This window comes from Phascolarctos cinereus, unplaced genomic scaffold (assembly GCF_003287225.1).
Source record: "Phascolarctos cinereus isolate Bilbo 61053 unplaced genomic scaffold, phaCin_HiC Scaffold_726;HRSCAF=1367, whole genome shotgun sequence".
NCBI lineage: Eukaryota > Metazoa > Chordata > Mammalia > Diprotodontia > Phascolarctidae > Phascolarctos > Phascolarctos cinereus.
In genome coordinates this window covers 284,611,387-284,639,313 of record NW_027556098.1, presented here as the reverse complement: position 1 = coordinate 284,639,313, position 27,927 = coordinate 284,611,387, and the positions used below count along the sequence as shown (strand labels likewise).

At 39.6% G+C, this 27,927-nt stretch overlaps 1 protein-coding gene across 1 annotated transcript in view; it reads right to left on the bottom strand.

Annotated features, from left to right (window-relative positions):
• Nucleotides 1-7,673: 7,673 nt before the first annotated feature.
• Nucleotides 7,674-27,927, bottom strand: part of ENDOD1 (endonuclease domain containing 1) — a 32,409-nt gene continuing 12,155 nt past the window's right edge. The window contains exon 2 of the mRNA XM_021000705.2: nucleotides 7,674-15,098. Within this exon, the coding sequence (XP_020856364.1) occupies nucleotides 13,899-15,098 (1,200 nt within the window). The 3' untranslated portion in view covers nucleotides 7,674-13,898. The remainder of the gene's footprint in view (nucleotides 15,099-27,927) is intronic.

The following is a 27,927-nucleotide window of genomic DNA, read 5'->3' as shown; positions in this document are numbered from 1 at the left end:
AGGTCATAGATTTAGAGCTGGATCTTAAGAGGCCATCTAATCTAACCTATCATCAAATAGTTCAGGAACTGAGGTCCCCAGAGCTTCAGTGACTTGCCCAAGACACAAAGGTAAAGAGTAAAGATCTGAACCTCGATCATGTCTCCAAATTCATGTCTTTTCACTTTGCCTCTTAAATAAGCCCAAGACCTAATTAACTGGCTGTTGTAGGTAGTCACATATCTTCGATGCCTCCTAATGCACAGCTATTTCCTTTTGACCAATATTTTTAACCTCCACCTGCCCTGTATCCCAGGTATAACTGGGTCCCTGAATTTTGGTCCTTGTGTTGGTAACACTCTTGTCCTTCCAGAGATGATCCTACTTCAATTTTGTCAGCCTTCCTAGGAATTAGAGTCCAATCAATCAATCAATGACCACTCATGAATCTCGATGTTGGGCACTGGGGATAAAAAAGTAAGACAGATCTTGCCTTCAAGGAACTGACATACCACTGGAGAACTACAACATATTCACAGCTATATACAAAATGTCTGGTAGGTACTAACTGCTGAGGTAATCAGGAAAGGACTTTTGAAGGAGTGGTCCTTGAACTGTTGCTGATATGTCTAACCTGGCTAGATCCCTAACTCTTTACTGCTAGATACCCCACCTCATGCCCTTACCCAGAACTACTAAGTTCTCCTACTAAGACTCCTCCCTGCTTCCCATTACTGAGGCCCTGGGACAACCAGCTGGTTCCCAGGTCTTTGCTGGTTGCCAGACTCCCCTATTGCTAAAGATCCAAGTGGTCTCTGAGGGCCCACTGCTAGAATTGTGTGTGATTGCCCGCCCCATCCCATCCTACTTAAATCTAAATTCAACCAACATTTATCAAGTACCTATTGTTTATAGAAGACTGAGCCAGGTGATTAAGGAACAAGAAAATTCAGGAAAAAAATATTCATCCCTTCAATAGCTTCCAGACAAATGAGAGGATAAAACATACCCAGATAACTATAATACATAATATTACATGATGTGTGCATTAGAGAGGTGCAAAGCAATGGGTGATGTGAAGTCCAAGGGTAAGGGGGGTTACTGATCAGTGGGATCAAGGATAACTTCATGGAGCATGGGGTGTCTTAGTTGACTTTTAGGGGATGATTAAGAAAAAATTCTGTGGGTAAAGAAGAGAAGGGAACTTTCCAAGCATAAGGAACATGATTAGCATAACAATTTTGATCCATGTTAGCTGTCTCTTAACTTTAAAGATGGAAAAGTTTGCCACTGTATTAATTATCATCCATTGGCCAAATCCAGGTTTCTTATAAGTAAGGAATGCAAAACAAAGAAACCTATATGTCTGAGAAATTATTTGATGTAAGGATTATAACTCTCTTAGTGTATATGTGTTAGTGATTGGGTATCTGGATCTGTGTGTGTGTGTGTGTGTGTGTGTATGTGCACGTGTTTGTACCTCAGGTCCTTGGAAAGGATGTGTGGTATAGTGGAAAGCAGACCTAATCCTGGTACTGCCATTAACTGTTGTGACCTAGGGCAAATTAATCCCCTTCAGCCTCAGTTTCCTTACCTGTAAAATAAGGATGTTAAAATTCACTCTATCCTACCTTACCAAATTATTATTAGGATTGAATCAAAGGGCTTTTTAAACCACAAAAAGTATTATGCAAATCTAAGGCATTATCATTTTTTTTTCTTTTGTAAGGCAATCGGGATTAAGTGGCTTGCCCAGGGTCACACAGCTAGTGAGTGTCATGTGTCTGAGCCCAGATTTGAACTCAGATCTTCCTGACTCCAGGGCTGGTGCTCTATCCACTGCAACACCTAGCTGCCCTGGCATTATCATTTTTAAAGCATCATCTGGTGGTACCATCTCTTTCTAAGTCACAGTTTTCCTGAAACCCAAGTATCTTGGCCATGGAGTCACCCTGGGTCCCCCAAACCAAGGGTTTGGGGACAGTTAATCTGATTTGCCATATTCTAAGAAAAGTTCTAGTCAGTTCAGATGTGCTATTAACATTTTACCATGAGGTAAATGGATATGAGGGTATGAATACAACTAAGATATATCACAGGTAACCAGCTCCATGTTCTTGATTATTTGTCATAATTTTAAAAAGCTTTAAACCTCATGTAATTTTTCCCTTGTCTGTATTTCTTTTCCAGTCCATCGGCCCCTCCCTAAGTTCTGACCCTTGAGGTCACTGCCTTCTTTTTTAGTTCAACCTATGTCAACAGGCTTGAGCTAAGCTCTCTTTCATTCTCCTAGTCATCTAGGAAAGCAAAGCATTTTTTTCTGGACCTTTTTGGACCAAAGTATTTTTTTTCAGGTCCTCCCCTTTCAGCCTCAGGTCAAAAACGTCCCCCTTCATAGTCCCCTGACTTGTTGCCTCAGCCCTTCTCCCCCAGAATTTCACTTGGCAAACCTCTGACTGGACTTTTCTTGGGCTTTGACATTCAGCTTCCTAGTCAGTTTCTCAAGCTAAGCCTCATCAGTCCACCAACACCTCCTGGGTTCTCTTCAGCCTTCTCTCAACTCAGTTTTACTGAAAAGCTTCTTTGGTTTCCAAGTCCTGTGACCTCAGAAATAGGCATACACATAAAACACAGAGGAACACAAACATTTTGGGAAAACCGTCCTGGTAACAAGTCTGTCTAGGGCTTCCATCACTACAAGAATGCCTGTCTTGTTCTCTTTCCTGTCGATACTCTTAGCTCTACAGCCACAGTGCAAGACCAGTTTAAAGACCTGAGCCCAAGGCCTGAGATATTTATGTTTTTATATGCTGTTGACTGGAAATCTCAGAGAGGGAAAGAGGCTGATGCCCTGGCTGGAGCTATTACAAACATTTGCTGCCTTCCTGCCCTAGGTACCTGTGAGTAATAACATTCGCACTTTTATAGGGACTAATTCTTTAACCAAAAAGAACTCTTAAATGAAAACTTTAGGTATTAGTAAGAGATTGGTAGAGGAAGACACTTTGGGGATAAGTGTTTCTTCCTACCACATTTATACCACATAAGCAACTTTCTGCTTTATAGAGCCTGCCCTTCAGAAGGGTTGTTATCTAGTGATGAAAAGATAAACCAATAATGCTTCTGTGGGAGTATCCCATTTATTACTGTTTCTCAAAATGTTCCAGGAGCTTGGGGCTTCCTAATCATTTTTCAGGAGAAATAAGTTAACACGACTAGGCAAGTTTCTCTCTAATTCAAATGAAACTGAAGAGCTTACTGAGAAGACATAGAATTATAGTGATAGAAAGTTAGAAGTGGAAGAAACCTTGAATGCCATTCAGTCACAGAATTTCAGAGATGGGAGGAACCTTGGAGGCCCTTTAATCCAAACCAAGGGCAGGGAACCTTTGGCCTCAAGGCCACATGTGGCCCTCTAGCTCCTCAAGTGCGGCCCTTTGACTGAATCCAAACTTCACAGAACAAATCCCCTCAATAAAAGGATTTGTCTGTAAAACTTGAACTCAGTCAAAAGGCCTCACCCAAAGACCTATAAGGCCACATGTGGCCTTGAGGCCTCAGGTTCCCCACCCCTGGTTCAAACTATGTCTGTAGAGCAACCCCCAACAAGTGGCCCCCTGGCCTTCATTTGGAAATTACTAGCAAGAAAGAATTTTCTGCTTTCTCAAGCCAGCCCATTCCAAGGGCCTTCCATTATTTGCTTTCTCTTTTATCCCAATGTGCCTTTTAAAAAGCCCTTTTTTGTTGTCTTTATTATATATTCTTAGCCTCTGTTAATTCTGAGGGGTTTTTTTGCTGCTGTTGTCATGCTGTTGTCATGGGCTTATAAGCCCATGTCATTTTTTTGTGTGTGTGTTCACCTTCCCTAACTTGCCCCTGTTTCCATCTACATATTTTAAAAATCTAAGTTGGCCATTGTGTTCCCTGTACATCAACAGCAGTATCTGCAGAAAGCTTTTTCCTTGCTTCTTCAAAGGAATCGTTTCTGTTTTTCAGATTTCATTCTTTTTTTTTTTTTAGTGAGGCAATGGGGTTAAGTGACTTGTCCAAGGTTACACAGCTAGTACGTGTCAAGTGTTTGGTCTGAGGCCGGATTTGAATTCAGGTCCTCCTGACTTCAGGGCCTGTGCTCTATCCACTGCGCCACCTAGCTGTCACCCAGATTTCATTCTTGAGAGCTACCCATCCCTCTTGAACTGACTTCTCCCAGAGAATTTGAGTTTATGGAATCCTCTCTACCCTTTTTCCTCCTTCAAAATCTAGGGTACACATAAGATTGCCCACCTTTGTATCCCTTCCCTCCCATCTGACTGCTCTTTCTCAGTACTCATTGCTTAGATAATCATCTATTGACCCTTAATTGTAGCTGTATTCCTATAATATTTATTATTATAATTAAAATAAGTATAATTTATATAGGACTTTAAGTTTTGCTTTTAAGCTTAGATCCCTTCATGACCTGAATTCAGCCATCCTTTTAAGGCTTATAACATATTATGGGAGAAGGAAATAATAAACCACTCCAGTATCTTTGCCAAGAAAACAGTATGGTCCATGGGGTCATTAAGAGTCGAACACAACAGAATGACTGAATAACAAATATGTTCTGCAGTCCAGTCAATCTGGCCATCTTGATTTTCTTAATACACAATGTTTGCTCTATCTCTATGCCTTTACATAGGCTGGAATCCACTCTCTGCTCACTTCCACCTCTTAGAATCTCTAATTTTCTTCCAATCTCAACTGTGGTGCCTCTATCAACAAAACTGCCTGATACTTATTATCTATAGAACCTGAGAGGCAACCTGGTATGGTAGATAGAGCACTGATCCTATAGTCAGGAAGACCTGGGTTCAAATCTTGATTCAAACACTTAATAGCTATGTGAATCTGAGCAAGTCACAAGTCTCTGGGCCTTAGTTTCCTCATCCGTATAATAAGGGGATTGGATTAAATGACCTTTAAGAGACAGTTACAGTGCTAAAGCATGAAGCAAGTCACTTCCTTTCTTGAATTCCTCACTTGTAAAATGCGGGGTGAGGCAAGACTATTAATTCATTTCTAAGGTCCCTTACAGCTCTAAATATAGTAATTATACTTGTTTGGAAGGGGTTTTTTTTGGGGGGGGAATCTGTTTTGGTTTTTTTGTTTTTGTTTTTACGAGTGGCCCAGATATATCCCAAGCAGAATATAAGGTGGGGAAATTCCCATGCAAGTATAGTTACTGGGAGAATAATTTTGTAGTTAATGTCTCCTATTTCTCCATCACACTCACTGAAAGAAGAGCCTTGTGCCAGGTTCATATCTCTAAGATGCCAGGTAAGATAAGTGTTTCATTTGCATGGGTTCAGAAGCACACATGGGACTTTTCATTTGCTGGCACCAAATTCCCGCTCAACTGGTTATTCACATGTGTCACAAATGTCTTCTTCTTTTTTTAATGCCTAGACATTCCAGTAACTCAGTCAAGCAGTTAATCCCTTTGGAAGGAAAATCAAAGCACATGAGGTAACTGCGGAAATGGCCTTCTTACCTCCACATCTTGATTTCTCTGTTTTTCTTCAACATTCAGTTCAAATCTCACCTACTTTGGGAGGCCTTTCCAGGTCCTACCAGCTACTGGTGCCTTCTGTAATGAGGTTAACTTCCATCTACTCTGTAGTGTAGTGCGGGGGATAGAGTGCCAGGTCTGGAGTCAGGAAGACTCTTCTTCATGTGTTCAGACATGTACTAGCTGTGTGACCCTGGGCAAGTCACTTATACTCTGACTCAATTTCCTCATCTATAAAATGAGTTGGAGAAGGAAATGACAAGCCACTTCAGTATCTTTGCTAAGCAAACCCCCAATGGGGTCACAAAGAGTCAGACACAAATGAAAAAACTCAACAAAAAAATCTGTATTTTCTTGACTTCCTCATTAGAATGTGAGCTTCTTGGTGGCAAGGACTGTTTTTTGCCTTTTCTTAAATCAAGAACACTTAGCGCAGCATCTATGATCATTTAACAAACTGTTTGTTGACTTACTGACTATGGCATTGAGAAAATAGGGAGGGATAGCCTCATAGCAAATGAAGAGGAAAGATTCTAAGGCAATTCAGGCTAGGACTATATCAACCTCCCAGCATCCTTCCATCCCTATCATTATCTCCTCCCAAACAAGTACCAGGTTTTTCTGAAAAATCTACTTTGGGGTTAAGCTCTCTACACAGATGAGATATCATGCTTAACCTTTATTTGTAGCCAGGTAGCAAAGTGGCTAGAGTGCTGGGTCTGGAGTCAGGAAGACATGAGTTCCAACCCTGCCTTAGACACTAGCTGGGTGACCCTGGTAAGTCACTTAGCCTCTGCCTGCCACAATTTCCTCATCTGTAAAATAAGGTAATAATAGCACCTACCTCCCAAGGTTGTTGTGAGAATCAAATAAGATAATATTTGTAAAGAGTTTCGCATAATGCCTGGCACACAGTAGCCACCTAATAAAACTTTTTCCTCCCTTCTGCAAAAGTGGCATAGTGGAAAAAGCATCAGGAAATCATGAGATCTGGATTTTAGTCCTGGACCTGCCACTTACTTGCTCTGTGATATTGAGGAAATCACCTTCTCTGGACCTCAGCATGTAAAACAAGAGGGTTGGATTAAATGTTTTCTAAGGTCCCCCTTCTTGCTTTAGGATTTTATTACTCTCTGAAATAAAGAGATGAGGACTAGACTTTTTAAGTAAGGAAGTCTCAGATGATAAGACTTCCTCTACCAATGCAGATCAGCACTTTCTCTGCAACTCAGAGTCTTTGAGAGTTGGCTAGACCACTGAGAAGCGAGGAGACTTGGCAGGGTCACACAGCCAGCATGTGTCAGAGTTGGAACTTTAACCCAATTCTGGGCTCTAAGGCCAATTCTCTATCTACTATGTCACATTGCCTTGAAGAAATTACAGTATCATCAATTTCTCCAAGTGCAAGTGGTGGTGGTATTGAGTTGTTTTTTAGTCATTCTCCATACTCTATGATCCCATTTGGGGTTTTCTTGGCAAATATGCTGGAGTAGTTTGCCATTTCCTTCTCCAGCTCATTTTACAGAGGAAGAACTGGGCAAACCAGGGTTAAGTGACTTTCCCAGGGTCACACAGCTAGCAAGAGTCTGAAGCTGGATTTGAACTCAGGAAGATGAGTCTTTCTGATCCAGGCCCAGCACTTTATCCATTGCATCACCTAATTTCATAGTAATTTGATCTTATATACCATGGAGTTGACAAGGATAACAATGATGATGGTGATGATGTTGATGACGACAATGACAATGACAATGATGATTATGATGACAGTAATAGCAGGTTGGTCTTGGAGTCTGCTCATAATTTTTTTTTTTTGCTTTTTTGGTGAAGCAATGGGGTTAAGTGACTTGCCCAGGATCACACAGCTGGTAAGTATCAAGTGTCTAAGGCTGGATTTGAACTCAGGTCCTCCTGACCCCAAGGCCAGAGCTCTATCCATTGTACTACTTAGCTGCCCCTGCCATAAACATTCATGAAATCTCAGTTCAAATCTTGGATTATTAACTTTGTGATTTAGGACAAATCACAGCCTTTCAGAGCCTCAGTTTCCTCATCTTTAAAATGGAAATAATAATACTTGCCCTCTTCACCTCACAGCACTGTGAGGATGTAGTGAAATAATGCAGACGATGTGTTTGCAGAATGAATGGATGGATGGAAATGTATTTATTAAGCACTTACTATGTGCTGAACAATGTGCTAACCACCAAGGGTACAAATAGAAAAGCAAATATAGTCTCTGCCCTCAAGGAGCTTACATTCTAGTAAGAGAAGACAAAAGCAGTGATACATAATGTAAGCAATTATTCTTGTTATAACACAGTCACACCTATAACCTTGGTCCCATAGCATGAGATGCTCAGAGTGTCATCATATCAAGCTTCAAGAATAATTTAAAAATGAGATCAGTCTTGGTCACCCAAAGCTCTGGATGTACCTCTTTTGCTCCAAGGAAATGAAAAAAAAAGTTCTTGTTTATGAGCAGCGGTCCACACTAGTGAGTAGGCCTAGGTGAGATTACCAATGCCATGCAGGCATTTCATTACACGTTATGGAATAACAACAACAACAACAGTAATAACAATAATGATTCACAAGTCTTTTTTCATAACAACCTTGTGAGGAAAGCAGTAGATCATAAATGTAATATCATCTTCCTAATTTTGCAGATGAAGACACGGAGACAAACAGGTTGAGTGATTTGCTGACATTGCATCATTACTGCTTCCAGAGTCAGCATATGGTTTTGAATACCATATTCAAGCACAAATAAAGAGAACAGAGAAATTCACACCAGGTCTGCTGATTCTAAGTCAAGGGCTCCTTCTGCCACATCACAATTTGGAATAGGCCAAGATAATATTTGTAAGCCTGCTCTAGGATCAGCTTTGTGTGTGCTTGTTTTTTCCATCTTGATTCCTGAGTGGATTTGCTGATTTCTATCAAATTTGCTACATGACAGCCTGCTCCAGTGGAAAGGATATGACTTAGGTTCCTAGTGGCAGCTCTGCTCCTTACCACCTTTGTGACTTGGGCTAGTCATGGCATATCCCTTCTTGTTGCCTCCTCTTCAAATGATGGAGTTGGGTTAATATTAGACAGTAGAAGCATTTATGCAGTGCATTACATACCCTGTCTCATTTTATCCTCACAACAACCCTATAAGGCAAGGGCTATTATCATCCTCATTTTACAGCTATGGAAACTGGGGTTCAGAGAAAGGTTAATAATACAGGGTCACATAGCTAGTTATGCCAAAGGCTAGATTTGGGCAAGTAGGTAGTATAGTGGATAGATTGATTGCTGGACCTGGAATCAGGAAGACGTGAGTTCAAATGAGACCTCAGACACTTGCCTCAGTTTCCTTATCTGTAAAATGAGCTGGAGAAGGAATGGCAAACCAATCCTGTATCTTTGCTAAGAATGCCCTAAATAGGGTCACAAAGAGTTGGATATCGCTGAAACAACTAAACAATAACAACAAGATTTGAACTCAGGTCTTCCTGACTCATAAGGACTGTGCTCAATCCAAGTTCTGTGCTCCTTGCTATTCTAGAAGGAAACTTAGAAATCATTTAGGCCAACCCTCTCATTTACAAATGGTAAACTAAGGCTCAAAGTTCACTAATGTCACATAGGTGTTAAATATCAGAACTAGGAGATGAAAGTTAAGTCTTTCAACCCTAAATCCAGCATTCTTCCTACTGCTATAGTCTATGTCAAGCTCCATTCTAACTACAGCAATCTTTGATTCTGTGACCATGACCCTAAACCCAGCATTCTTCCTACTGCTATAGTCTATGTCAAGCTCCATTCTAACTATAGCAATATTGATTCTGTGACCATGACCCTAAATTCAGCATTCTTCCTACTGCTATAGTCCATGTCAAGCTCCATTCTAACTATAGCAATCTTTGATTCTATGACCTCTGCATCCCATGACCCCAGACTAAGGCTTGGCAAACTTTCCAAATGGAGTAAGGAATCAAGGAAGAATGGCCACAAGGTTTGAGTTCAATTCAGATTTAATTGTCACTGCTGCCCTTTGGTTTAGATGATTAACAAAAGGGGATACACAGTCTCATTTAAAAAAAATTATTAATTATTATTATTTACTATGCAGTTGTCAACGATAAAGTCAAGCTTATACCAAATTCAAGCGCAAATAAGGACAACAGAGAAAACCCAAGCTGTTGCTTGCCATGAGTGGTCTGCAAGTTGTTTCAGGCTTTCTGTTCGATAGAAACAAGAAGCGTTTGGGGAGGTTTCCAAGACTGAAATATGAGTATTTAGATGTTGTTGTTGTTGTTGTTGTTAATTTGGATGGGCTTGCTATGGTCCAGGTTAGCAGTAAACACATCATGTGAAGTGCCTGTTTAGAAGGGGGCTGCAAAACTTGGGAATGTATTTGGTAGATGGAGACCCACATTGTAATGGGTATTATGAAACTGTCACTAACAAGTTGTTGCTTTGTAGAATTTATTGTATCCCGAGCAGCTGCCAAACACAGAACAAGACACAATGAGACACCAGTCCCAGCTGGCACTGGGGAGGCAGCCAAGATTTCCTGCCGTTATTGCTGTCATTTGTAAAGAAGAAAGTCTGAGATGCAGAGCCCCAGAGAAGTGCAATTTCTTTTAGAGACTTTGCTTCTCCCTTTGGACAGTGGGGATTTTAGTAAAAAATAAAGATGGATATCAGCTTTGTTGTCAATGAAGAGAAGAATCTATCAGGAAAGAGCCCACGGAGTCTCACTCATATAAAAAAAAATCACAAATACTGTTATTCCTGAAATAGCTGAGCCAAAGATGGTTTCCTCAGAGAAATGGCCTTGAAAAGTGACTCCGATATTTGCCCCGAGGATCTTTTCTTCACAAATGCTCTCAAGTTTAGAAGCAAAATAAATAGAAGATATGTTTAGAAATCAGTGCTTTTGTGTGAGTTTACATAAAACAAGGAGAGCAGAATTAGATGAAATCACCAGGAGTTCCTCAACCTCATTTGAGCCAGTCCTTCTCCAGTCCACCTATCACCAGACTGGCTAACGAATTGCAGCCAGTCAGCGGGCATTTGCTTATTGAGTTCCCACAGGGTACGTTGTACTATACCTTGAGTCTCGAGCTATGCACTCAAAAAGGTCAAATTGTCGCTTGCTAAGTACTGTGTCTCCCCCTTCCTTTGACTTTTCTTCAGTTTCCTGCTCCCTGGCCGGTTGGAAATGCTACACAGAGAATGAGCTAACCAAAAGTTGGGAAGGACCAGGGAAAAGGAAGGGAAACAAAGAATATTGATAATGTTCAAACTGGATATAAGTCTTCTTCATCAGGACTTCCAGAGGCAGCCTGACAGAGTAGACAGAAGGCCGGCTTTGGCGCCATGAAGACCTGGGTTCAGGTCTTGTCTCTGACATTTATAATAGTCTGAGCTGTGTGATTTGCTTTGTCATTTAAATTCTCTAAGGCTATTTGTGTTACAGGCATACATCTCCATACCAGAGACTGCATACCCTAAAGGAATCACAAATCTGGACTTTCTCTCCACCCCCAAAAAAAAAAGGAACAAAATCAAATCAAAACAAATCACATATGGACAATCCTTCCGCAAAGCTACAACAAATATGAAAGAGCAACAATGAAATCCTCAAGATAGAAATGTTTTGCAATCCCAAGTTTCCCCTTCAATCACAGCCCAAACAAAATGGCTCTGTTTGTGCTATTCCCCAATCTGATCCCTCCAAAGTGCTTCATAACAACAGCAACCTAGTCTTAGCAAACAGAGAAGATTGTCAATTACAGTAGACACACTCAGTGCAAGTATGGCTGCTCCCATTCTCTAACTATAGCAGGCATTTTGCTTCCTTCTCCTTTCCCATTTTCCTAGGAAGGCCATGGTATGTACGATGCAATGAACTCAAAGAGTTAAATAAGTTATTACTTAGTTACTAGGCATGTTTGGAAAGGGACCAGGCCCAAACACCACAGTTGGGTTAGTTGTGGTGCTACAGGTAGATGGGATCAATTGCTAGTTCTTCTTGGACTACAAAAGCCAGGAGTGGGCACTGGAATAAGTCTGATGGAGGGGAATGAAGATAAGACACCCAAGTTCTTATTCAGACTCTATCACTAACTAGCTGTGTAATCTTGGATATGTCATGTAATTCTGTGGGACTCAGGTTCCTCATCTATGAAATAAGAATGCCCCTTTCAGCTCTAAACTTCAGTGGTAATGTTGCTTCCTCTCCCTATGATTCTACAAATCAGCTTTGTCAATACCAAATATCACTATTTTCTGCCCCCTAATCACTCCCATAGTTCATAGGATCATAGATTCAGACCAGATGGCACCTCAGAAGTCAACCCCTTCAATTTATAAATGAGGAAATGGAGGGCCAGAGAGTCTAATTTACCCAGGATTTGAATGCAGGTCCTCTGACTTCAGAGTCAATACTCCTTGCATCGTACCATATTGCCAATAGAAAGTTTTGTCTGGCCACATATGCTTTCATGAATGGAAGTAAGTGGTTGAGTATTGTTAAATTAATCAAAAATCTAAATATGAACTATATTTTCCAATCTCAAGCCTGTCCAGGACTTGTGTTCCAAGTCTCACATCATGGATCTATCATGCTGGTGCTTCACTGGTTGCAGTTTTCTTTAAATGCAATGCAATGATCTTTTTTCAGTCCCTCTACTTTCATTACACTAATATTTTCCAACCACCATTCTAATGCAAAAAAATGACCAGCCTCTATAGCCACAGTAAAAATGTTTTCCTTCCTGTCTCTTAATTTACGAATCCAACTTTCAGATGACAGAACGTAAAGGGCAGATGCCTCTGGTGTCAGTGTTTCCTACCCAACTTCCTTCTGATTCATAGCTTTTCCTCTGACTACTCAGTTTTGTTAAAATTATTCAGTCCTTTCCATGGGCAATGATCCTGCATCAGAAGCAGAGTAAATCCTGAGGAGGGTGGTTTTGCTTTCTCAAATGGTTTTAGGCTAATGAATGTGTTAAGAGGTAGGAAAATGGAGATGTTTATTTGCATGACCTATGTAGAGTGTAACCTGAAGGACAGATTATAAGAGTCTTAAATTCATTGACCTATTGCCCACAAAAAAATATTTTCCTATGAGACATTTCTTAACCAAGGATCTAGTTTCCTGAGAAGCTTTGTAGCAGCTTTCCCTCTATTATGCTAATTCTGAAAATACATGAATTTGAATTCTTCTCAGTGTAAGCTTTTTTTTTTCCTAATCAAAATGATTCTTTAGGGACCCATTTAAAGTGCTTTAGTTTTATTGTTTGTCTTGATTTGTATGAGAATGTGTTCATTAAATTGACTCTTACAGAAGCCCAAATTAATTTGGTCATTATCACATTAGCCGATGGTGGGGGGCTCTCAGCATGAGATTTTCAGGTGACCCTTAAGTTGGTGTCAGTTTCTTGGCTTGGTGAAAGATTCCATAAGATCACTAACACTACACAAGAGTAAACAAAGCTTTGACCCTGAGTTCTTATTGTTTCTGGGCATTTGCCCGAGAAAGAAATATTATATGTGCTGAGTGCCAAGACAATTCTGGACTCACTTTCCCACCTCATTAAGTCACATTTTGCAAAAAAAAAAAATCCATTATCTATTATGTTCAACTGAGAACTATAACTACATATTGGGGGGCTTTGAAAGTCCAAAGGACCTTCTTGGGTTGTGGCAATCTTCTCACCCAAGGTAATGAAGCTTTCAGTCCTTCAGGCTGGCAACTTTTACATTGCTCCAAGGTCATGATGTTGGAAGAAGATTCAAGAATCAGCTAAAAACATCAATAGTGGGTTTTTTTTTATCCGACCTCATTGGGTTCAATTAGATTAGATGAGAAGAACCAAATATCAAGGAGAGGAACAAACTTCCTTTTCCCAGTTTTCAGAAAACACTTTGTATGAACATTTTATTCTCCCTAAATCTCAACCATCACTAGCAGACAGACATCTCTTAGGGTGTAGGTCACTTTCTGAGGAAATAAATGGCAGCCATTTTCCTACTTTATTAATAGTGAAGAACTGAAAGTGTTTATGGCTTAGAAAAAGCTGACCACCTGACCAAACTAGACTGTAGAGCCATAAGAGATTAGTTAACCCTCAATTTTCAGCCCTCACCACTTTGCTAGCAGAAAATTCTAAATCATACTGTCATTTCTTTGCAAACACAGGGAGTTTCCCTTTAACCTCTAAGTGAATTCGCAATATTGTCAGTGCCCAAAATGCCATGTGAATTAAGAGCAGGAAGCCACATGTTGAAAAGAGGAATCACTCTGACTCTCCCTTACAAAAAGTCAAAATCCCGGTGGATGGATTCTCCTGGTCCATTTTTCCTTCTACAACTCCCCAGAGTTGTCATAAGATACCTTAGAGCCAATCCGTTTACAGACACTAAAAAGCACGTGAAACAGGCTGCCAATAGTGCCAAAGGCAGTGTCCAGGAGGAGATAGAAAGTGCCCCCCAGGCCCACAGCAATGTCTTTAAGGACAGCTGGGATGGCACAAACTGTGTACATGGGGAAACTGACAATGTCCACAAGGACTCTGATCGGGATACTCAGAATTCGGCAAATGGTTTTCAGCAGGCAGCAGAGGATTCGTAGAAGGGCCCTGATGATTTTGACAATGACCTTGACCACTTTCCAGGGAATGCTCACCAGTTCTTCCCCAATGGCCATGAAGTATGACACTGTTGCTGAACACATCCTATGGACCCCATTTTCCAGAATACCTACAAATTGCTTGGTAATGTACCACAGACAATAGAGAACATTTTTCAGGATTCCAACCATGAGGTAGTATATCAATTGGAAAAGCTTGACAAAAGGGGTAGCAACAATGCCGCCAATTGTTCTGAGCAAGCTGCTCTCATTGGCTTCATCTGGCAATGACCGAGCAGACCGTTTGTTCTGAGAACTGGATAATTGGCTAGAACTTGACTTAGCCTGGACCATCCTCTCTTCATCCTGCACATGGTTAACCATTTCTAATATTTTTTTCATTTTCTCTGTGTCTTGGTCTGCTTCCCCACAATTGTTTTGGAACAGCTGAGTCCCAGATGGGAGCAGCTTTTCAAGATCCTTCACCATCACATCTTCTATGATATCCCCATCCCTCATATGCTTGATGAATCCCATAGCCCACCCTCCAGGAGCAGCACAGCAAGCAGCCAACCAAACAAAGTCAGGGACAGATACTTTGTCCTTAACTCTGTGGTCTGAGGGCACTGCTCCTGTAATGACATACAGGTCATCCCCATTCCCACAGTATGGGGCCAAGGCAAGATCCATCAGGCTATTCACATTCATGTACCACCTTTCCCTTAATGACTGGGTCATAGGTGCAGCATTCGTGAGGGTGTACGTTGCCACCTGGAAATCATCACTGTTAAGGGAACTGAGGTACAGTTGTCCTTTTTGGTAATCAGAATCCAGGTAGTCAGTACTTAGGGCTTGTTTGCTTCCAAGATTGTCTACAGAGTTAACAGCATCTGCTTCATTCATCATTTCTCCAAAGTTGCTGTTGGGGTCATCTATCTGAAAGAAAAGAGATAATACTATATTTAATTAAGTTGAAAGCCCATAAAACATGTCCTGGGCAAAAAAGAAGCACATTCTTTAAATAGATGTTAAGCACCTACTGTATGCTGAGCACTGGTGCTGAACAACAGGGGAAGTACAAAGTTGAAAAAAAAGTACAATTGGAGGGGCCCATCAATTGGGAAATGGCTTAATAAATTATGGTATGTGAATGTAATGGAATAATATTGTGCTGTAGGAAATAATGGAGAGTTTCTTTTTTTGTGTGTGCAATTACATAAAACATATTTCCATATAGTCATGTTGTGAAAGAAGAAACACCCCCTCCCAAAAAAGGAAAAAAAGAACATGAAAAAAATAAAGTGAAAAATAGTATGTTTTGATCTGCATTCAGACTCCATCACTTCTTTCTCTGGTTGTGGTTAGCATTTTCCATCATGAGTCTTTTGGAATTATCTTTGATCACTGTATTGCTGAGAATAGCTAAGTCATTCATAGCTGATCATCATACAATATTGCTATTATTGTGTACAATGTTCTGATGGAGACAATTTCTATTTTTTTTAGTTTTTTTAAGGTGTTTTTTTTAGTTTTTTAGGCAATTGGGGTTAAGTGACTTGCCCAGGGTCACACAGCTAGTAAGTGTCAAGTGTTTGGTCTGAGGTCAAATTTGAACTCAGGTGCTCATGACTTCAGGGCCGGTGCTCTATGTACTGCACCACCTAGTTGCCCCTGATGGGGACAATTTCAGAGAAATATGGAAAGACTTGTATGAATTGATTCAGAGTAAAGAGTACAGAACCAAGAGGATACTTTATACTATGGCAGCAGCACTGTAAAAAAAAATTTTAAAGACTTAAGAATTCTGATCAATCCAAGGATCAACCATGATTCCAGAGGGGTGATGATGAAGAATGTTACCTACGTCCTGACAGAGAGATGATAGACTATGCAGAATGACACACATTTTTGGGTAAGGCTAATACGGACATATATTTTTCCTAACAATGAATATTTTATACAAGGATTTTATTTTTCTTTTTTTCCCTGGGACATCAGGAGGTAAAAATGGCAGAGAGAAAAAAAAATACTTCATCATAGCATCCTTGCTCACATGCGGCATAATCCATAAATGCAGGCAGCTCCAATACATAATATGACGTGATAAGGTCATTAGAAATAAAAGCAGAGCAAAGTATACTGTGAGGTATACATTATGAGAGGAAAGGTTATCAACCACTGGGGAGCAGCCACCATTTTGTGATGGAGGTGGCTTTTCAGTTGGGCTTTAAAGGATAGATAGGAAATTCAATAAGAAATTGAGGTGGGAGGGAGGACATTCCAGGCATAGAAACATGTTTGGTTCTGACAAGGTTCATAATGAAAGACCTTAATGTGACCACTACGGACTAGAAACATTTTTAAATGTCCTGTAATTTCAGGAATTACAACAGTGATTGTAGCATTGAGCAAAAGATAGTTCATCCCATGTATACATCTAATTTAGCCTGCTCTTTTAGAATACGGATGTATGATACCGGTGCTATTGATTATAAACCCAAAGCAGCCAGTCAGAGAGAGGCAACTGGGCACAGTGTACAGAGAGCTGGTCTCAGAATCAAGATGACCTGTGTTTGAGGTCCACTTCTGACATACTTTGCCTACAGGGAATCACATAACATCTCAGTACCCCTTCACTATCATCCTCAACTCTCAAAGACTATAAGTTGCAGAATGGTTGCTAATCTGCATTGGTAAAAGGAGTTTCTTCAGCAGGGAGTTTCCCACGCGGATGAAATCACAAGTCCAAACAAAACAAAACAAACCCAATTATAAAGGTGAAAGTTACAATGAAGTCTGTCCTGTATTTAGTGCAACTGCATGACCTAAATGGTGAATGTGAGAGGTAATGTGGGGAGTTACTGAAATCAGCCCAAGAAAATGTCATGTAAGATTGTTTTTGCTTGTCTGAGGATCTATCAAAATGATGGGATCCAGTCTGTACCATAGGACATGCTTTCCACCATTAGAATGTTTAGGCCAGCATAGTCATGTAATAATTTCCCACATATGATGTCACTGTCCTACCATAGCAATGGTAATAATATAGAAATACTACCTTTGGGAGGACTTTCTGAGGGATTTCCTAGAAACTAAGGCCAAAGTCATGGATGCCTATTAACTAGCCCTACTTCATCAGGAGTCAGCTATTTCCAACTAAGTGGCAACTATTTCCAATTCAATTCAGCATGCATTTGTTAACCACCTATTGTATGCAAAGTTATATGTTAGGTGCTGGAGAGACCAAAAAAAAAAAAGCAGAGGCAGAAGATGGAATGTTCATATATGGGGAACCCAAGTAGACCAATTTAGCTAAAGATCAGTGGGTATGAGGGGAGTAAGTAATATGAAATAAGCTGTGAAAGTTAGATTCAAGCCAGACAATGAAGGGCTTTAAATAGCAAACAGAGGATATAAGGGTGTGGGTGTGTGAGTATGTGTTTGAAAGTATGCATGCAGGTATGAGTCAGAGTAGATATATCTTTAGGATTTACAAAATCTTTGCAAACTGGAATTCCATGTCTGTTGCTATTTGTCCTAACCCTTCCCACTCCTTCATTGAGTCAGAATGTGACACGTAGGGAGATCATCAAGGGATGAAATATCACCTCACCTACTTAGAGGTAAAGGTTTGCAAAGGCTTAGCTCTTTCTTTAACTATATCCCCATATCAGCCCAAACAGCTCACAATCCTGTCAACTAAGAAACTTCCCCCCGGCCAAAAAAAATAGCCTTGGACTTGTCTTTAATCTTCCATGGTTCTATATATTTCATGGCTCCTTTGGAGCAAATTTTTCAGTAAAACCAAAATAACTAAACATTAGAATGAAAACGAGAAAAGTTGATCTCAACACACTCATAAAAATTAGTACTGCAATTTAAGCAATCAACAGAAACCCTCCAATGGTTGGCTAAAATTCAAGGCATACGTTTGTAGTGAAATTTTATATGTTGTGGTGTGGATAAATACATGTATTGCTCTAATCAAAGCATTTAAGTCAAACTGGGGAGAAAGCACTGAGTTTAGTGTTGATTCTTGGGCATTTATGCACCTTTAAAATATCCAAACCAGGGCACAAGTGAGCCTTTAAACATATTCTTTTTGGACTTTTTCTTGATGACATTCATTTTTTGAATGTCTGGTATTTATAGACCATAATATTCATAGCTGTGTTTTTAGTGGCAGAAAAAAAAAACAACCAGGAAAGTAGGTGCCCATTGATTGAGGAATGGCTAAAAATATTTGGCTTATAGAAATAATGGAATATTACTGCACCATAAGAAGTGATGAATATGAAAACATACCAGAAGCATAGGACGACATATTCTTGATGAAGTATGCAGAAGCAGGAAAATAATATAAGCAATGACTACAACAACATAAATAGAAAAAACAAAAAAACTGAAACAGAACACCATACGAACATAACGACCACATTTGGCAATGGAGAAGTTAAAAAAAATAAATTTCCTTCCTATATTTGCATAGATGGGGGACTAAGGGTATGAGACAGATATACAATATACTGTCTGACATGGTTGAAATGTTGCTGGTTTTCCTGAATTGCTTTTCAAATCTTTGTAGCAAGGGATAGCTAAGTGGATAGGGGAGGGATGTATTAGGAAATGAAAGCGACATAAAAACAAAAGTTATCAATAAAATTTTTTAATCTATTTTTAATCTTTTTTTTTTGGCTAAGCCGAGATCTTTGCCCCTTACACCAAAGGGAATCTGTCTCCCATTTGTCTGAAGGCCCACAGCTCCTTATCTCCCTTTGAAAGCCCTAACCCTACCTTTTCATCTTATGCAGATGCCTTTCAAACTTCTTCCTTCCAGTTCCCTTCATTATCTATTCCCATTGTCTATTCAATCTCTCAGACCTTCCAATTGGAATTCGCACCTAGACCCTTTTCCTAGTCCCCTCCTCTGGTCTCCCAAAGTTACTTTAATATATATAAGATCCACCCTGGCCCCCATTCAAATGCTGAGACTCTCTCAGGCCCAAAAGTCTGAGACTTTCTCATGCCTGCTAGTCCCTATGGGTGTTACTAATGTTCAGATTCCTTAAGAGTCTGGCCTGTATGATTTATCTCTAATTAACTTTTCTTCTGGCTGGAAGAAGATTTGGGTTGCATTTATTCAGGTAGGGCCCGCCTCATGATCTTGGGGTTCCAGCATCCCTAAACCTCTAGACCTCATCGGTTTTACTCCCCTTTCTCTGCAAGACTTGTACTTATTCATTTTTACATATACCCACAGTATAGGATTGGGAGTTAGGAGGGTAAGGGAAAGGATCCACAGTGCCTTGCACACAGGTACTCAATAAATGCATGTAGCTTATTAAATTCGTATCCAAACACCCAAGGGTAGCTTACAGAATGGAAATAGCCTTTGCAGAGAGGCAATAGATATGCATCTTTTCCACTCCCACTCTGTACCAGGATTTTTCTTGAAGGCAGAGTAGGTGAAGGGAGCTTGGGAGGGAAAAGTCAAATCAAACAACAAAGTTTATTGAAAATGTACTGCAGAGGGAGCCATAAGGTGCCATTTCTATAGTAGCTTTGTCCCTTCTCTGAGTCTCCAGCCAAGCACTGGCTTTAGAAGCTTTCTAGCCCCATACCTTGCTACACCAATTGGCTGTCATAGAGGAAAACTAAAAATTCCATCCCTTTTGTAGAATATTGCCTCAGCTGCAAAATTATAAAGAATAAGCATGGTTTGAAAAAAGAGATATGGGAAGACACTCCCACCATACTCCTTTGCTGAGGTGGGAGGTCTATAAATGTTGTATATTGCACATATTTTCAGACTTTTTTGATGTATTAGTTATGTTGATTTTTCCTCTTTTTCTTCATCTTTAAAAATATTAGTTATTATATGGGATGGCTGTCTGGGAAAGAAGGAGTGATACTGGCAGGGAACATGATGTTGTAAAGAAAACAAAAGAAAAGAATATTGCCTCAGCTCCTAGAGAGTTGGGTGATAAGCACCATGGAAACACAAACTTGAATTCTTTAATCATAATAATAGCCATGTGCTCAGGATATTGAGCAAGAACTAAGGGTCAACAGAGCTTAAAGCCTCAAGGCCAGAAGTCTTTAAGTTGCAATCCATGGTGCTTAGCATACTGCCTGGCACATAGTAGGCACTTAATAATTACTTATTGACTGACTAAATGACTGATAAGCATAAGGTACAGAAAAAGACATTGTTTGGACGTGACTTCTGTGTGAAATTTGTTTTATTTGACTAAGTTTATTTGTTAAAAGGTATTTATTTGTTAAAACTGTTTCCCTCAGTTTTTAATTGAAAGGGGGAGGATCCAGAAGGATTAAATAATAATGATGTAAAAGAAGAAGGCCACTGAAACATTTTTTTTTAACGAACAGAAGAGAATAGAAGGATGTTCAGGGAAAAGCACAGTAGAACAGTTTTGAAAGTAATGTGTGGAATTTATTATATACTTTAAAAAAGCAAGTGGTAGGAAATGGAGATTCATTGTTTCATATAAAACTCTGGGAGTTCTGCTGTATATTTGGAAATGTTCTTTTTTGGTGTTTCAAGTTCAGAATAAACAGATATAATTATAAAAAAATTTAATTTTACTTTGGTCATTAAAGGAATGGAAGCTATTTTGATCCTCAGCATCTTTTATTTGTTTCCAAAGAAACTTTTGGATTAGTTGAAATAAAACACTCTCTTGTTTAGTATAAGAGCTGAGAAGAAGCCAATGAAGTAATGAAATAAGCAACTCTCCACCCTAAATGTCCCAGTGGAGGTAGCATGGTGAAAGAATGTTGGACATTTATTAAGAACAACATAATATAATATGATATGATACATAACATAATATGATGATGATCATGATGATGACAATAATGATGATAGCAATTATATAGCACTTTGCTATATATAGCAAATATATATATTTGCAAGTGCTTTACAAATTTTATTTCATTTTATCCTCATAAAAAACCTGGGAGGTACGTGTTATCTCTATTTTCAGATGAAGAAACTGAGACAGACAGAGGTTAAATGATTTGCTCAGGGTCCCACAGCTAGTAAGGTGTGAGTCTGGATTTGAATTCAGGTCTTCTTGACTCCAGGTCTGGCCCTCTATCTGCTGCTCTATCTACCTGCTAAAGTCAATCTTTCTGTGCTTCTATTTCATCATTCATATTATGGGCATAGTAAGACTTACACTAGCTGAGATTCCCTTGTCCATATATGTATTTACTCCCTCCAAAAACTACATACATTTTGATATCTTTTTGAGATAACAATTTGTTGATGATATGGGAAGGATCAATAGTACCTGGAATGAAATAAGCTCTTAATAAATGCTTGCTAAAGAAAACAGACTCATTTACATAAAACATCCAAGTAGTGTACATGACATGTTATTAATCTGATTATCATTAGTAATATTTGATTACAAAACTCAGATTTTTTTTCCTTTATGCTTTGAAAGATGAAGTGTAGACGTGTTTTTCCAGACTCTCAATAGAGACTATGTAATGATCTAATTATTGCATTTATTGTCATCTACTGACAAACACAGCTCTCCAGAGAAAGAGGCATGACTGGGAGGTAAGAGATGATTTCAGATTCCCATGGTCCCTGGGCTACACCTGCCTTTTTTCATGTGAAACCAGGCCACTGTTTGATCTCCAAGAGTGCTCTGCTTTGGTGATACACACAAACTCCCCTGTGACCCATGCCCCAAGCGACTGCCCATGTAATTTGATATCATTCCTAACCACTCTTTCTCAATCTCACTCATCCTCCTCCTGGCCCATTATTGTAGGTATTCTTCAGGGGTCTGAGCTTGACCAAAGGTCTTCTCTTCAGACTTTTTCCCTTGGAAATCTAACTCACCCCAAAGAATTCAACTACCACCTTTGTACAATTAATACACAAATCAACACCTCTGGTCCAATTTTCTCCTGAGCTCCAGGACCACAAGTCCAAACTCCCAAAAGGGCGTTATCTGACTATCTTGCCAGAACCTCAAATGCTGCATAACCCAAAACAGAGCTTGTTATCTTTTCCCCTAAACTTGTTCCACCTTCTGACTTCACTTGTTTCTGTCTTTGGCACCACCATGCACTGTGCCTCTCATGTTTGTAAACACATCTGGATTTAAATCCAGTTTAAATCCAATTTACTTGCAAGTCAAGACATCCCCCTCCTGATGTCACTGGTCTTCTTCAAGAACCAAGGATGAACAACAGCAGCAAGCTTAAAAGGGTCATGGTCTCCCACTGCATCCTGGGCCATCACCAGTCATCTTGAACTTGAACTTGCTACTGGATTCCAATGACTCTGGAAGACTAAGGTTAATGACTTTGCACAGCTCTACCTCACTAAATCCAATTCACTTGCAACTCAAGACGTATACTTTCTGATGTCATTGGTCCCCTTTGAGAATGAGGGACACGCAACCAACAACTATGTTTGTAACCTTATGCTTATCTTTGACTCTTTCATCTCCCATACTTCTCACTTTCAATCAATAACCAAGTTCTTTCAATTTCACTTCTTTAGCATCTCATATCCATACCCTCTTCTCTATTCCCATTGCACCTATCCTACAATAGGCTTCATTATCATCCACCTAGACTATTGTAATTTTTATTGAGTCTTCCCATCTCTGTTCTCTGTTCTCCTCTTCCCTCTCCCTTTCACACACACACAAACCATTATTCACGTCACTCCCAAAATAATCTTTCTTATATTTCATTCTTTGGATTTTGCAACCACACTTCAGCTGCCTTCTCCCTTGGCCCCTGTGGCCTCCTTCTCTCATTGGTGAGTTTGTTTCAGAACTTCCATTTCGAAAAAGGTCCCAGACTGCCACACTTTACTCTTCATACTTTGCCACCATGTCTAAGCTGCTTTTTCCTTTGACCACTGTGGCCTTCTTCTCTCATTGTTGAATTCCTCCTAAAACTTTCATTTTGTGGAACAGCCCAGACCAACTATCCTTCATTCTTCAGACTTTGCCCCATATTGTTTTTTCTCCCCATACCCAACTTTTCCAGATCCTTTTAATGTATTGTCTTCTCCCATTAGAATGTAAGCTCCTTGAGGGAAAGAACTTGTTTTTTCTTTCCTTTTTTTTTTTTTGGCTCATGTTTGTATGCCCCCCACACTTAGCACAATGCCTGGCACATAATAAGTACTTGATAAATGCTTGTTGACTTGACTTGTGTCTGGTTATATCCAGTAGTGTACTGATAAATATTTAACAACCAGTTCTCCAGGGTGGAGAAATGTATGAAGGTCATACTTCTAGGTTTAATCTGTATCATTAACATTTTCTCTATTACTTTCTTGGGCCAGCTAGATGGTGTAAGAGATAGAGTACTGGGCCTGGAGTCAGAAAGACTCATCTTCTTGAGTTCAAAACCAGCCTCAGACACTTACTGGCTGTGTGACCATGGGCAAGTCATTTAACCCTGCTTGCCTCAGTTTTGTCATCTGTAAAATGAGTCAGAGAAGGAAATGGCAAACCACTCCTGTATCTTTGCCAAGAAAACCCCAACTGGGGTCATGAAGAGTCAGATATGATTAAAATGACTCAACAAGAGCTACAACAAAATCTATCACTTTCTTAATTCTATTCAATCAGCAAAACAATAAATCAAGCTGTAATACAGTGTTTGCCCCTTTCCTAAGATGTAAACGCTCACACTGATAATTTAACAATCAGCTCTCTCCAATGGCTTGAAGTGGCTCTAAAATACTTCTGATTATATTATTACTCTGCTTCAAAGTCTTCAGTGGCTCCCTATTGGCTCCCGAATAAATATAAGATTTCACTGCCTGACATTCAAAACCCTCTACAGTCTGGGACCTGCCGTTCTAGCTTTCTGGCTTTATCTCTTATTACTCTTATTTATTATTCTCCTCTAACCCTTCTACTAACCCTATTCTGTGCTCTAACTAAACTTCACTACTACTTTCTTCCTGACAATGCCCTGTACTCTCCCTCCTCCATGCCTTTGCTTATACTGTGAGCTGTGCCTGGAAAATCTTCTTTCCCTGCTCTTCCTATTACATCCCAAACTGTCCTTTAAATATCAACTCAGATATCACCTTCTCTGATAACCTGTCAAAAATAAAATTACCATAAGACTTCTCATAATATTGTTTTCTAATAAACTTATATAGTATATATTAAGCATAGATGTCTGTATTTGTGTAGTGGACTATAGATGGACTTCATGAGTGCAGACATAATGTCTTATTTAAATTTTGCATCTCATCCAGTGTCTAGCTCAATGTTTTATACAAAGTAAGCACTTAATAAGAGCTTGTTCAATGAAATGAAAGATTAAATTAGAATGAGAGTTCAGGACAAAGTAAATGGGTGAGTGGTTTGTCCTTGGAGCTATAGGTCTGAAAAATAGGAGTAAGTCAAGCAAACAGTTTAAAAATAGGGTGAAGATACATAATAGTGGCAGAGAAGCAAAAGTACAGGGTAGGCAGGCTCTTGTTAGCTACAGGGAAAACAAAATAACAGATACATACAGAAAAACACCTAGGCAATAAAACTCAACCTTCTGTTTCACTAAAAATCATAAGATTATAGATTTAGAACTGGAAAAGACTTTAAAAGTCCAGCCATTTCATTAGATAAAGAAACTTAGGCACAAGAAGGTTGTGATTTGCCCAGAGTCATACAAGTAAAAAGTGGAAGAAGATTTGAACCCACATTCCCTGATTCCAAAATAATTCAGCATTCTTTCCACTCTATCACCCTACCTCCCTTAAGGATTTGTTAAGTCTTTGTTCTCAAGAATGAATTTGCAGGTACAACATTCTATCTGACAAAATCTTTAAGAAGACAAAGTCAGCAGCAATAACAGAAAGGGACAAAAGAAAGAACACTTTTATCCATGCTACCAGGATGATTTTTTTTCCCAGGCCCTGAAGGTAGTTTGTTTTCCTGCTTAGAACATGAACAGCAGATTGCCCTAAAAGAGGGATTTAGAGAGATGGGAAAATGGCATCCAAGAAATGTTCATTCGGTGAATCTGTAATCAGCCTAAAGAAGGGAACAGTAAGGTCATGTCACAAATAGCACAGACACTCATAGAGCCAGTCCATGGCTGCCTCTCTAAAGCAATTGGTCTGGACTGACAGAGTGCTGTACCTCCATAAAGACTGAGGGAACTAGCTGCAGCACCTAGGGCTATCCCACAGCACCCCAATCCATCTATCTTAGACTATTCTGAGCAAAATGATCTCTGCAGAAAGGCTAAAGAATTGAAATTACATAGTCTAGAGGAGAAAAGGTGGAGGGGAGTGGGGTGTGTTTAATTATAGTCTTTAAACATTTAAGTAGTTACTCTACAAGGATGGAGAGCAACTGTGCATTTAAAGTCCAGCATAAGATGATGCTATCTACATCCAGAGAAAGAACTATGGAGTCTGAATGCAGATTGAAGCATACTATTTTCTCTATTTTTGTTGTTTTTTGTTTTTTCTTTCTCATGGTTTTTCCAACCTTTTGTTCTGATTCTTCTTTCACTACGTGACCGATGTGGAAATATATTTAACATGATTGTACATGTATAATCTACCTAAGATTGCTTGGGGAGGGGGGAGGGAAAGGGAGGAGAGAGAAAAATTTGGAACTCAAAATCTTACAAAAATGGATGCTAAAAACTATCTTTATATGTAATTGGAAAAAAAATAAAATACTGTCAAGTGCAAAGAAAAAAAGTCCAGCATAAGAGAATTATCTCCTCCCTCCCCAAAAAAAGGTTCCTTGACAGGGCTATTAAACACTGAAGGGAAGCTATGGAATCTCTTTTCCTGGAGAATTTTAAGCCAACGATAAAGAAGCGTCTGCCAGGATGGTTTAGTGCAGAGACTTCCGGGCAAGACAGTACAAATTAGATGTTCTCTCCAGCTCCCTCTTGACCCTGTGGTTCAATTACCTTTATAATGTTTCAGGCTATTTCTGTTTCAGGAGAAGAGCTACTGGAAGAAGAATGGAAGGGAGAGAAGGATAAATGAAATATTTTTGTTCCTACTGCATAAAGTCAGGGCCTCAAAAAAATAGTTATTTATTCATGGACATAAAAGGGATTACTTGGACCCATGCTTTTCTCTTTGTGGAATCCTATCAGATCCTAAGAGCCAAAAGATCACACACACATAGCACTGTGGAGATCCCAAATGCTCCTTGGATCCTATAAAATGCATTTCTGATGGCACTAGAAAGCAACAGAGACCAGAAGGCCTTTTCTAAGTCTTATCAGAATAGACAGTGGAAAGAATTAGGATATATTAAGATTCCAGCAAGGAACTGTCTTTTTCCCTCTAGGAGTCAGAGTATTAGTAGAACTGAAGAAATGGGAGGAGGCAAATAAAGGGGTGGGTGGAGAACAGAGATCAAGCTTGCGGAGGGACTTGATTTATTGTGTGCCAGAATCTTCATCTCTCAAAAAAGGAATAAAGTCTAAACTGACCTATTTGGGGGGTGGAGGTGGGAATAACACCAAAGTTCTTTTCCTTTGGCTTCTAAAACATCTACCCTTTCCTGGGGAATGAAAAAAATTTCTTAAGTAGAATTAAAACATCTTCATTTTGAAAAGAAAGAAAAAAAAAGGAGATTCCTCCCTGCCTCCCCCATCTCATTCTTTTGCCTTTTTTCTTCCAGTGCTTGCTCATTGGAGAAAAATCACTGACCAAAGAGAAAAACAGAAAAGAAGCAAATCTTCTCTCTAAGCCAGGAGCTCGGTGAAAAAGAGATAATGGAATGGTGCCCTGTGTTCATGTCTATTTTCCCCCCTGGCAGATGAAAGAATAAGAAACCTCCTCAACCATAATACTAACAGATCATTCTTCCTGCTTGGAGCCCAATGGCAAAGATTACCTAAGGAGTGAAATGTACAATGGACCTGCAATTAGTGAGCCCTAGGCTGAAGGACCAACACTGTCCCTTACTGGCTGCGTGGCCTTAGGCAGGCTGCTTAAACTCTCTGAGCCTCAGTTTTTCGGGAGTCAAGAAACCTGGGTTTTAATCCCAGTTCCACCAGTTACTTAGCACTTTATCAATGTTGCTTAACTTTTCTGGGCCTCAGCATCCACATTTTATAAAATTAGGGAGTCGGATTAATATCCTGTTCAACTTTTCTATTCTATAATATTTGTACTACCAACTTCACAAGACTGTTATGAGGATCATGATGAGATTAATTAAAAATAGCTAACATTTATATAGTACTTACTATGTGCTGGACACTGTGCTGACAGCTTTACAAATATTATCTCATCGGATCCTCACAACAGCCCTGTGAAATACGTGCTATTGTAGGGGCAGCGAGGTAGCTCAGTGAACAGAGCTCTGGCCTTGGAGTCAGGAGGACCTGAGTTCAAATCCAGTCTCAGACACAGGACACTTACTAGCTGTGTGACCCTGGGCAAGTCACTTAACCCCACTGCCTCACCAAAAAGTAAAAAAAATAAAGAGAGAGAGAGAGAGAGAGAGAGAGAGAGAGAGAGAGAGAGAGAGAGAGAGAGAGAGAGGTGTGCTATTGTTATCCCCCCTTTACAGATGAGGAAACTGAAGGAAACAGAGTTTTTTGGGTTTTTTTTAAAGTGACTTGCCCAGTGTCACACACAAGTGACTGTCTGTCTGAGGTTGGATTTGAATATGTGCACAGTATATGTATAATATATAATGTGTATAGTATATGTATGATATATAAGCAGAATGTATTAATATCATATATATATACATATTTA